The sequence below is a fragment of the Leucoraja erinacea genome, chromosome 2 (genome assembly GCF_028641065.1).
Source record: "Leucoraja erinacea ecotype New England chromosome 2, Leri_hhj_1, whole genome shotgun sequence".
Classification (NCBI taxonomy): Eukaryota; Metazoa; Chordata; class Chondrichthyes; order Rajiformes; family Rajidae; genus Leucoraja; species Leucoraja erinaceus.
Genome location: NC_073378.1, coordinates 22,432,156 through 22,444,861, shown reverse-complemented (window position 1 = coordinate 22,444,861; position 12,706 = coordinate 22,432,156). Strand labels below are relative to the sequence as shown.

At 41.8% G+C, this 12,706-nt stretch overlaps 1 protein-coding gene across 1 annotated transcript in view; it reads left to right on the top strand.

Annotated features, from left to right (window-relative positions):
- Nucleotides 1–12,706, top strand: part of malrd1 (MAM and LDL receptor class A domain containing 1) — a 312,060-nt gene that overhangs the window by 213,924 nt on the left and 85,430 nt on the right. Inside the window, exon 24 of the mRNA XM_055652737.1 lies at nucleotides 2,454–2,618. Coding sequence (XP_055508712.1) covers nucleotides 2,454–2,618 — 165 coding nt within the window. The remainder of the gene's footprint in view (nucleotides 1–2,453; nucleotides 2,619–12,706) is intronic.

The window sequence follows — 12,706 nt, the reverse complement described above, 5'->3', positions numbered from 1 at the left end:
GGGGTTGGACAGGCTAGATGCAGGAAGATTGTTCCCGATGTTGGGGAAGTCCAGAACAAGGGGTCACAGTTTATGGATAAGGGGGAAATCTTTTAGGACTGAGATGAGAAAAACATTTTTCACACAGAGAGTGGTGAATCTGTGGAATTCTCTGCCACAGAAGGTAGTTGAGGCCAGTTCATTGGCTATATTTAAGAGGGAGTTAGATGTGGCTCTTGTGGCTAAAGGGATCAGGGGGTATGGAGAGAAGGCAGGTACAGGATACTGAGTTGGATGATCAGCCATGATCATATCGAATGGCGGTGCAGGCTCGAAGGGCCGAATGGCCTAATCCTGCACCTATTTTCTATGTTTCTATGAATCTATAGTATTTTATTAGCAACTCTGCAGAGGAAACACAAGGCACTTTCATCTCTACATGCATACTACCAGTCTGCCAGAGAGAGAGCTTTCCAATAAACCTGTGGGCGGGGCCACAACATGAGTGCCACTAATCTACAATGGCCTACTCCGGCACCTATTGTCTATTGTCTATTGTCTAAAATATGCTTGGATACACATTGCAGTTTCACATATCTCCTGTTGCCACTCATGAGGTGATAGCATGAGTGCAAAAATACACATATTCAACAACAGCAGTGATTGTAGGGAGGTATTAGTTCACAACCAGAAACCGAAGACAGTCAATGATAATGTGGTAGTGTTAAAGAATTAGTCGTAGTAATGTAACATTGATGCCTTCTTGACCTGAATGTCGCAGGTTTAAATTAGTATCGTTTTGATGAATGAGCAAATTTAAACAAAGTTATTGATTGTGTATGATTTAATGGCTGAATGTCCATCTAAGGAAGCCATATTAATAGAACTTGTTAAAACGCATTGGGATTTTGCCTAGATCACAATCCAATGCTAATGAGACAGCAGAGCACAGATGTATTAGGATATAAAAATATCCTTGAATAAACCAGGCAAGATTTAACAGGTTTTTTATTTCCCACATATCACTCTGCGCACTCTGCATGTACCACATCAATGGAACCTGATTTTTAAAGGCAGAAACAACTATATAGCAGCTGCCATTTGATGCTATTGGCAAGTTGAATTTCTAGATTAATAACCTATTTGAAAGGCAGCACTCCCGAAATGCAGTAGTTCTTCAATACTGCACTAAAACACATCCTAGATAGTTACTACATTCTTCACTCATATCTTCCCATAAAATTAAATGCCAAGAGCATATATCATCAATTCAGAAGCATTATTTAGTTTATTCATCAGTGCCACAAGGACTTGATTTATTTAAAAAGTTAAAAAAACTAACAATTCTGCAAGTCTAATACAAAAATAGAAAATGCTAGAGGTACTGAGCAGATCAGGCAGCATCTGTGGACAGTGAAACCGAATAAACGTTTCACTTATGGTTACCAGAATTATTTCCAAGTTTCTTAAGAAAAATCTGAATTAATTAATGCTTAATTTCCCCTTCCATTTCTGCTTATGCTGGCTAGAATGTCCTTATTATGCATTCATCTGTCAACCCTGTGTCAATTTGTTTGCAATTAGTCATACGGCCCGGAAACGCATCCTTTAGTCCTAATTATCCATGCCAACCAAGATGCCTGCGTTTGTTCTACATCCCTTAAACCTTTCCCATCCATAATTGCTTTAAAATCCATCTTGCATGTCCTATTTAAGCTGTTTAATTGAACCCAGTCAATCTCACTCAGTTCTCTCACCCGACTAAATAGCTTGATGGTATGAAGACATTTTGTAATATATTTCTACATGGTTTTATTCACAATAATGTGTGGCCAAAGGGAATCCAAGCAGAACATGTTGCTTGCCTTGCATGGTTGACAAGTCTTGAATGAATGCTTCCTAGCAGTTCTTCATTATCTGTGAGTAGCTAACAAATGATGGACTTCAGTCTTACAAAATATTCTCCTGAAAATCTCCTGATGAGCCTCGATAGCAGAATAATGAGAATTGCACCAATTTTTTATTTTTAGTTTTAGAGATACAACGAGAAAACAGACTCATCGGCCCACCGAGTCCGCACCGGCCAGTGATCTCAACACATTGACACTACCCTACACACGCTAGGGACAATTTTGCATTTTTATATCAAGCCAATTAACCTACAAACCTGTACGTATTTGTAGTATGGGAGGAAACCAAAGATCTCAGAGAAAACCCACACAGGTCACCGGGAGAACGCACAATCTCCTTACAGACAGCATCCGTCGTCAGTATTGAACCCAGGTCTCTGGCATTGTAAGATCATCAATCTTCTGTCAATGATGTTCACTGGGAGAAATTACAAATACATTTGCTGTGAAACATGTTGAAGGCTAGTGGGCAGAGTACTGTTGCAATTCAAGTTTCCCCTTTCATAAATGTTGTCACATTTCACAAGATTGAAATTAACTTTTGCTTTGTTATTGTTTTTTCAGCACAGTATGCCAATATTTCAGGAAGTTGCAACTTCAATGGGCCAAACAAAGAGGTTTGGAGAAATAACTGTAGGTTAAAGCAAAGCAATGATGACAACTTTGATTGGACAATAGGAAGCAAAAGCTCCACCGCAGGAACTGGCCCAGCAAATGATCACACCCCAGGTAAATACTTATGTTATGTTAATCGCCAGGGGATAAGCAATTCAAATGGAGTAAAGCGTATTTAACCTTTTAATTGAGGAATTAACCACATCAACACATACATATTTCTGCAATTTATGCTTTGCTTAAGATGGAAGTAAATCCCGTCAAAGCACATATGGTTTACTTGTTACATGGCACTTTTTGGCTAACATTCACTATTCCTAAATTCAAACTAAATGCGATTTGATCAAGATTCAGTGCTGATCTCCTTCTTCCTGATGAACTCCATTAGTCACCACTAACTAGGGTGACACAGTGGTGCAGCGGTAGTTGCTGTCTTGCAGCGCCAGTGACCCAGATTCGATCCTGACTACAGGTGCTATCTGTACAGAGTTTGCATATTCTCCCTGTGATCGCGTGGGTTTTCTCCAGGTGCTCCAGTTCCTCCCACACTCCAAAGTTGCACAGGTTTGTAGGTTAATTGGCCTCTGTAAATTGTCCCTTATATATTGTCCTTCATTGCAAGAGGATTTGAGAGCAAGAATGGAGACATGGTGTTCCAACGATATGGAATCCTGATGCGATCATATCTGGAATGTTGTGTTCAGGCCTGGTCACCCTGCCTGATGGAGGGAGGGCAGTGAATGTGCACCAGACTGTTTTCTGGGATTGTGGAGTTTCCCAGAAGAAGTGATTAAGCACTGTAGGTCTGTTCTCTAGAAACACGGGACTGCAGATGCTGGTTTACAACAAAAGACCAAGTGCTGGAGTAAGTCAGCGGGTCAGGCAGCATCTCAGGAGAACATGGACAGATAACGTTTTGGGTCGGGACCCTTCTTCAGACTGTTTTTAGGTCTGTACTCTCTTGAGTTTAGAAGAATGAAAGGGATTCTTAACGAAATGTAAAGTATTCTTCAGCTGATCGACACAGTAGTTGCAGTGGTGCCGTTTTCTCAGTTGGGTGAACCGAACCAGGCGTCACTCTCAAAATAAAGCACCATCCATTCAAAGCAGAAGTGTCTTCACCCAGTGTGTGGTGACATTTTGGAATTCAAAGCAGTAGATTCTCAGTTCGCTAACTATATTTGAATTAGAAATTGCGATATTTTCAGATATTAAGGGAACTAAAGGGTTAAGGCAGGAACAAAATACTGAAGTGAGATATTAACCATGATCTTATTTAAATGGCAGTGGAGGCACTCATGATGAATGGCCTCCAACTAGTTCTGTATCATAGATCTGATGACAATAAACATCTTTCACGAGTTTCATATCACAGATATAAGAACATGGCTTCAGGCTTATTAAGAAAATGGCTCATGAGCTACTCATCAAGGACAATCAAAAAATGCCAAGACCTTGCCAGTCACACCAATTATGTTTATCCCACCATTATATGGAAATGCAAGAAGCCTATGCTGCTACTGATTTAACCATATAACCATATAACAATTACAGCACGGAAACAGGCCATCTCGACCCTTCTAGTCCGTGCCGAACACATAATCTCCCCTAGTCCCATATACCTGCGCTCAGACCATAACCCTCCATTCCCTTCCCATCCATATAACTATCCAATTTATTTTTAAATGATAAAATGATGAAGCCACAAATTTCATTTTTGTACCGATCCAAGACCCATTGACTGATCCCTCATCCCTTACTGGAAAAAAAACTAATAAGCTTTACACTCACATAGTTAAAATTTACGAAGGTAGACAAAAATGCTGGAGAAACTCAGCCGGTGATCGATAGAGCGAAGGAATAGGCAATGTTTCGGGTCGAGTACAGCAGACATTTGGCCAGTTAAGATGTTCCAACACCTAAAGTGTTTTGCTATAACCAATGGCCTGAAGCAAGAATAGGAAAGAACAGTTGTAGGAAGCATTACTACTGAGGTGGATATATGGTGGTTTCAGCTTTAACAAGGGTGTTCACCTCAAAGCAATGCTATGTAACATGACCACCCTACGGCAAGAAGCCAGAGTACATGATATAAGTGTTAGCCGGACAATACAATTGTTTCCGCTCTCATTGATAGGTAGAATTAACGCTATAAAAATGACTTTCTTACCACAATTAATATATTTGTTTCAAGCGATCCCAATATATATTCCAAAATATTTTTTCAAAAAACTAGATTCCACTATCACTAATTTTATATGGGACTACAGAACACATAGAATTCAACGAAAGCATTTGTGCAAATCTAAAGAAGTTGGGGGTTTATCATTACCTAACTTTATGTATTACTACTGGGCAGTGCATATTAAGAACATAATGTACTGGCTGGATAGTTCCACTCAGCAGTTGGAGTGGATAAGAATGGAGAAAGAGGAGGGCTATCCGCACGATATAGGAACGATCCTGCTCTCACCGATAAAATTGAATAGTATAATATATAAGAAGAACCCAATTATTCACAATATAATAAGAATTTGGAAACAAATAAAAGTATCCTTGAAATTAAATAATTTATCAGTACTAACCCCACTATTGAACAACCCCGCATTCAAACCTTCTCTCATCGACAACACATATCAACAATGGGATAGACTGGGGATTAGGATAGTAGGGGATATGTATGAATTGGGCAAACTGTTATCATTTCAACAATTAAAATAAAAATTTTAATTGAAGGATAATCCATATTTTAAATATATACAGGTATGTGACTTTATGAAGAAATATACACATAGATTTCAAACTATATTTTTAGACCCTTTAGAAGAAGCAATGAATATTAAGGCTGATTCACAAAAATTAATATCATACTTTTATAATAATATATTAAATAGAGAATCGCCCTCAACAGAAGCACTAAGGGAAGATTGGGAACATGAGCTAATGATAATGTTCTCGAAGGATAGATGGGAAAAGTATTTGATGAATACACATAACTGTTCTATTAATGCAAGACATAATTTAATTCAATTCAAATTATTACATAGACTATATTATTCAAAAACGAGGTTGAATAAATTTTATCGAAACGTCTCTCCCAGATGCGATAAATGTTTGTTTCAAAACGCTAATATAACACATTCATTTGTAGGATGTACAAAGTTGAATAAATTTTGGAGTGATATATTTGATATATTTACGAAGCTTTTCAAGTCAAGAATAGAACCCAAAATGGAATGGATTATATTTGGAATAATAGGAGAAGATACCAATTTAAATAAAGGCCAAAATGTTTTTTTTAATTATGGGTTAATAATTGGAAAGAAATTGATACTTAAATTTTGGAAAAATACAACCATACCAACTGTTAAAATGTGGATTAGGAATATGATGGACATAGCACGCCTTGAAGAAATGAGATTCCGACTAATAGATAAATATGACCAATTCTTAAGGAATTGGTCTCCTTTCATCGACTTTTTGGAATCATGTGATGCAGCGGTACCGTAAGGATTGCTGATTTCAGTTCATGACGCGGATAGATCTACATCTCCGAATACAGATTTGAAAAATTCTCTTTTAAGGGGCCTTCTCTTCTATTTCTACTTTCCACTTTTTATTCTTTTTTATATACACACTTCACGTTTTTCTACTCTCTACCATCTATTTTTCCACTTTCTACTGTTTTCTTTTTCTTGGCTTGCTTACTTCCTTCTCATAACATAAAACTAGAGGTTGTACATAGAATGGATTACGGTATGACATAGTTGGCACCTAAAATTAGGTTCCACTGTACTGTTTTGTACTGTATTAACTTCTAATAAAATAAACAAAAAAAAAAACAAAAAACAAGGGTGTCCACCTCAAAGCAATGCTATGTAACATGACCACCCTATGGCAAGAAGCCAGAGTACATGATATAAGTGTTAGCCGGACACTACAATCTCCATATTAAACACTAGAACCTCCAAATAAGCTCTGCACTACAGAGACTTGGGGATATAGTTTTTGTCTTTGCACTATTATCTATTATTGTTTGTTTGCTTTACACACACATACACACCACAATACAATACAATACAATACAATACGGTTTATTTGTCACCACACACCCATACATGCACTCAAACCCATACACACACACACATATTTAATATAATACATTTAATGCATTTAAAATCTGAATATTGGATGCATGGATGGGTAACTTTTATTGTTTACTAGACCAAGTGGGACCCGTTAGGTCCCTGTCACACTATTAAATATATACAGGTATGTGACTTTATGAAGGCTTGGTTCTTCAATGCAAACCCGTTCCCCCAACAGTATGCAATATTCCACCACTCACCCATAGTCCCCCATGCACCGTGTTCCCCAATGCAATAGTCCACCACTCACTTGTTCCTCCAACGCAACATCCACCACTCACACATAGCCCCCAACTGTGCAGGGGTGACTCATTGGATAGCAGTAACAGGATCGGTCCGAGTCAGCATGAATTTACGAAAGGGAAATCATGCTTGACTAATCTTCTGGAATTTTTTTAAGAACGTAACTAGGAAAATAGACAAGTGAGAGCTAGTGGATGTAGTGTACCTGGACTTTCAGAAAGCATTTGATAAGCATTTGAAAGCATCTCCTACATAGGAGATTAGTGGGCAAAATTAGAGCATATGGTATTGGGGGTAGGGTACTGACATGGATAAAAAAATGGTTGGTAGACAGGAAACAAAGAGTAGGGATTAACAGGTCCCTTTCAGAATGGCAGGCAGTGACTAGTGGGGTGCCGCAAGGCTCAGTGCTGTGACCGCAGCTATTTACAATATACATCAATGATTTAGATGAAGGGATTAAAAGCAAATTTGCAGATGGCACAAAGCTGGGTGGCAGTGTGAACTGTGACGAGGATGCTATGAGGATGCAGGGTGACTTGGACAGGTTGGGTGAGTGGGCAGATGCATGGCAGATGTAGTTTAATATAAATAAATGTGAGGTTATCCACTTTGGTAGCAAAAACAGGAAGGCAGATTATTATCTGAAAGGTGCCCGGTTGGGAACAGGGGAAGCACAAAGAGATCTGGGGGTACTTGTTCCTCATTCTATGAAAGTAAGCATGCAGGTACAGCAGGCAGTGAAGAATTCTAATGGCATGTTGGCCTTCATAACAAGAGGAGTTGAGTATAGGAGCAAAGAGATCCTTCTGCAGTTGTACAGGGCCCTAGTGAGACCACACCTGGAGTAATGTGTGCAGTTTTGGTCTCCAAATTTGAGGAAGGACTTTCTTGCTATTCTTGCAAATCCCCAGGGCCTGATGGTCTGCATCCCAAGGTACTTAAGGAAGTGGCTCTAGAAATCGTGGATGCATTGGTTATAATTTTCCAATGTTCTATAGACTCAGGATCAGTTCCTGTTGATTGGAGGGTAGCTAATGTTATCCCACTTTTTAAGAAAGGCGGGAGAGAGAAAATGGGGAATTATAGACCAGTTAGCCTGACATCGGTGGTGGGGAAGATGCTGGAGTCAATTATAAAAGATGACATAGCCGCACATTTGGATAGCAGTAACAGGATCGGTCCGAGTCAGCATGGATTTAGGAAAGGGAAATAATGCTGGACTAATCTTCTGGAATTTTTTGAAGATGTGACTAGGAAAATGGACAAGGGAGAGCCAGTGGATGTAGTGTACCTGGACTTTCAGAAAGCAGTTGATAAGGTCCCACATAGGAGATCAGTGGGCAAAATTAGGGCACATGGTATTGGGGGTAGAATGCTGACATGGATAGAGAAGTGGTTGGCAGGCAGGAAACAAAGAGTAGGAATTAACGGGTCCCTTTCAGAATGGCAGGCAGTCACTAGTGGGGTACCGCAAGGCTCGAAGCTGGGACTGCAACTATTTACAATATACATCAATGATTTGGATGAAGGGATTCAAAGTAACATTAGCAAATTTGCATATGACACAAAGCTGGGTGGCAGTGTGAATCATGAGTAGGATGCTATGAAAATGCAGGGTGACTTGGACAGGTTTGTGGAGCGGGCAGATGCATGGCAGATGAAGTTTAATGAGGAAAAATGTGAGGTTATCCACTTTGGTAGCAAAAACAGGAAGGCAGATTACTATCTAAATGGTGTCAAGTTGGGAAAAGGTGAAGTACAACGGGAACTGGGGGGACCTTGTACATCAGTCTATGAAAGTAAGCATGTAGGTACAGCAGGCAGTGAAGGAAGCAAATGGCATGCTGGCCTTTATAACAAGAGGAATCGAATATAGGAACAAAGAGGTCTTTCTGCAGTTGTACAGAGCCCTAGTGAAACCACACCTGGAGTATTATGTGCAATTTTGGTCTCCTAATTTGAAGAAGGACATTCTTGCTATTGAGGGAGTGCAGCATAGGTTTACAAGGTTAATTCCCGGGATAGCGGGACTGTCATATGCTGAGAGAATGGAGCAGCTGGGCTTGTACTCTGGAGTTTAGAAGGATGAGAGGAGATCTCATTGAAGCATATAAGATTGTTAAGGGCTAAGACACGCTAGAGGCAGGACACATGTTCCCGATGTTGGGGGAGTCCAGAACCAGGGGCCACAGTTTAAAAATAAGGAGTGAGCCATTTAGAACGGAGACAAGGAAACACTATTTCTCACAGAGAGTGGTGAGTCTGTGGAATTCTCTGCCTCAGAGGGTGGTGGAGGCAGGTTCTCTGGATGCTTTCAAGAGAGAGATAGATAGGGCTCTTAAAAATGGCAGAGTCAGGGGATATGGGGAGGAGGCAGGAACGGGGTACTGATTGGGGATGATCAGCCATGATCACATTGAATGGCGGTGCTGGATCGAAGGTCCAAATGGCCGACTCCTGCACCTATTGTCTATTGTCTATTGTCTACAGCTGCCCTCGACTGCCTGTAATTAAATAGCGACCACACTCCACTCCACTATGAGTCAAAAAGAACCATGCCGTCCAAGCATGGAGGAGAGTTCCAGTGGCCTCATAGGACCCCCTAGGACCTTGTGTCGACCATGCTGCAGGTTTGAGTCGAGAGCAAACTCTTCTGAACTCGCAGATTAGGTCACCGCAGTGGGACAGCCCCTTAACCCCTCTTCCCTCCCTACCCCCCTTGACGTCAATGTGTGGTGGAAGTTGCTTTAAAAAAAAATGTAAATGAGATCTCATTGTGATGTCATTGTGGGGGGGAGCACTACTGATGGGCAGTTAATGTAAATGAGATCCCATTGTGACGTCATAGCTGCTAACTGCCACTGCAAGTTCAAGTGATTTTTCTCAAACTGGGTTATGTAAAGTTTAAAATGTAAAAATCTTGTAAAATATACCATCAATCTGAACGAAACTTGATACACCACACCACAGGACAATTGCGAGTAAGATGGTCCAAAAATTGTAGCACTGTCATGTACCATTTTTGCGTAGTTTTGGGAGCACATGGGCATACATGCACGCAGACAGAACCACAAACAAGATGAGAGTTTTAGTAATATACCAGACTATGATGTTTACAGACGTTTACATTCCAGTTGTACTGCTGCAAATAAAAATCTCATTATTCTGTTTCGGGATATACAGTATGACAATAAAACACTTTAATTTTGGAAAAGGTACTATTTCTTTACCTAATTTGCTTGCAGAGGATTTTAGAGAGGAATAATCAGAAGTAACAATTCACAGTGAATCAAGTAAAAGCAGAAAGAAACATAGGGAACGGCATGGAAAGAAATATTCAGCTATTAGAAGATAGATTAAAGAGTAGGACTGTGAGGTCAGTAATCCCATGATTACATCTAGAGCAAAATAAAACCACTGAAAAAAGAGCATTAAACCTCACATTCTCTCTGATGGGGTTAAGCCTGTGCTCATGCAATTTTTTGCAGTTGGTTGTAGAAGCTGGCCTAGGAATTTGATCAGTTCAGCGTGCTCATGCAACAGTTGTGGGAGGGACACAAACTGGCAGCTCAAGGTTCCGGGTTTTCGACGTTTCAGACGTGATCAAGAGAGAGGTTTAAGAAATGCAGGAGTTGCGCTGCTAATCAGGGAGACTGTCACTGCAGCACTCAGAGAGGACATACTGGAGGGTTCAACTGCAGAGGCGATATGGGTAGAGCTTAGAAATAAGAAAGTTGTAAGCTCTCTAACGGCAATGTACTACAGCCCCTCCCCCAATGTCAAGCAAGAGGGAGAAGAACAGTCATGGTGAAAAATGACCAAAAGATGCCAAAGCAACAAGAGTTGACTTAAACCTCTCCAATTTTGAGTATAACTTGCTCAGTGTCAAAGGCTAAGCCGGGGCAGAATTTGTGAGGTGTAACCAAGAGGGGTTCTTGAATCAGTATGGTATATGGATAGTCCAACCCGAGAAGGAAACCTACTGGAACTTGTGTTGCGAAGTAAGTCTGGCCAGGTGATGGTGTTTCAGTGGAAGAGCATTTTGGGGATAGTGATGACAACTCCATAATTTTTAAGTTGAAACAAGGAACCTCAGATGCTGAAGGTGTGACCCAAAACGTCACCTATCCATGTTCTCCAGAGATGCTGTTTGATCTGCTGATTTACTCCAGCATTTTGTGTCCATTGGTTTTAAGATTGTTTTGAATAGAAAGAAGACAGGATCTTGTGGGAACTTACTAAATTAGAGGAGTAAGGCAAACTAAAACTTTATTAGGTATGAGCTCACCACTCTTTCGGGGCCAAATTTATAATGCCTGTTGCTAAAGAAGACGCAAAGTTCTTTGTCAAGTCTCCCATAATCTCTCCTCTTGTCTCTCTCAATAACCTGGGATAAATCCCCTCAAGTCCTGGAGATTTATCCATCTTAATGCTCTTCAAGCGCTCCAAAATTTCCTCCTTCTTAATCTCATATTGTTCTTGCATTTGTTCTCTCCACACTGATCTCACTGTCCTCTCTGTCCTTCTCATTGGGTGGCACAGCTGTAGAGTTGCTGCCTTACAGTGCTTTCAGCGCCCGAGACCCAGGTTTGATCCCGACTACTGATGCTGGCTGTACGGAGTTTGTACGTTCTCGCCGTAACCGCGTGGGTTTTCTCTAAGATCTTCGGTTTTCTCCCACAATCCAAAGATATACAGGTGTGTAGGTTAATTGGCTTGGTGGATGCGTAAATTGTCCCTAGTGTATGTAGGATAGTGTTAATGTGCGGGGATCACTGGTCGGCGCGAACACGGTGGGTTGAAGGGCCTGTTTCTGCGCTGTATCTCTAAAACTCAAGAGCAATTGGTATTGGATCTACGTCTGACAAATGATAGTTGTTTAAAGACCAGTTGATTGAAGTTCAGAATCGGAATGTTCTATTGAGGCGAAGGGATGAGGGTGGGAAAGATTCAAGATTCAATTTATTTGTCATTTGGACCCCTTGAGGTCCAAACAAAATGACGTTTCTGCAGCCATACATTACAAACAAATAGACCCAAGACACAACATAATTTACATAAACATCCATCACATTGCTGTGATGGAAGGCCAAAAAAAACTTATCTCTCCACTGCACTCCCCCCCCCCCCCGATGTCAGAGTCAAAGTCAAAGCCCCCGGCTGGCGATGGCGATTGTCCCGCGGCCATTAAAGCCACGCCGGGTGGTGCGAGGTCGCACACCGGGTCTTGATGTTGGAGCCCCCGGCGTGCGCTCGCAGAGTCCCGCAGCCATTCCAAGCCGCGCGGGGCGGTGCTGTAAGGCCCCACTCCAGGAGCTCTTCGACCCCGCAACTCGGGCGGGAGAAGTCGCATTGCGGGAGCCCTGAGAAGCGGTCTCCCTCCAGGGACCCGCGGGCTCCCAGTGCCGCCGTCCGCCAGACCCGCAGTTGCAGCCTCCGAATCTCCGGAGGTCGGGCCGCAGCAGCAGCAGCGCTCCACCACCGCTCCACCCGCTCCAGACTCGGCCAGCTCCGCAACGGTGAGGTGAGTCGTCGGCACCAGAGCCCCCGGTCTTCTCCTGTTGGAGGCCGCTCCTCGTTGCAGCCCCAACGACAACGGAGACCCGACAAAGAAAAGGTCGGGTCTCCCGTGCAGGGAGAGATTAAAAGTTTCCCCCTCCCTCCCACCCCACCACCACCCCCCCCCACACACACACCCCAACAAAAAATAACAAAAACTACATAAAAACATAGACAAGAAATAATAAAAACGCAGACGGGCTGCAGAGGCCGCTGCTGACAAGAGTCGCGCCGCCTACCGCCTAAAGT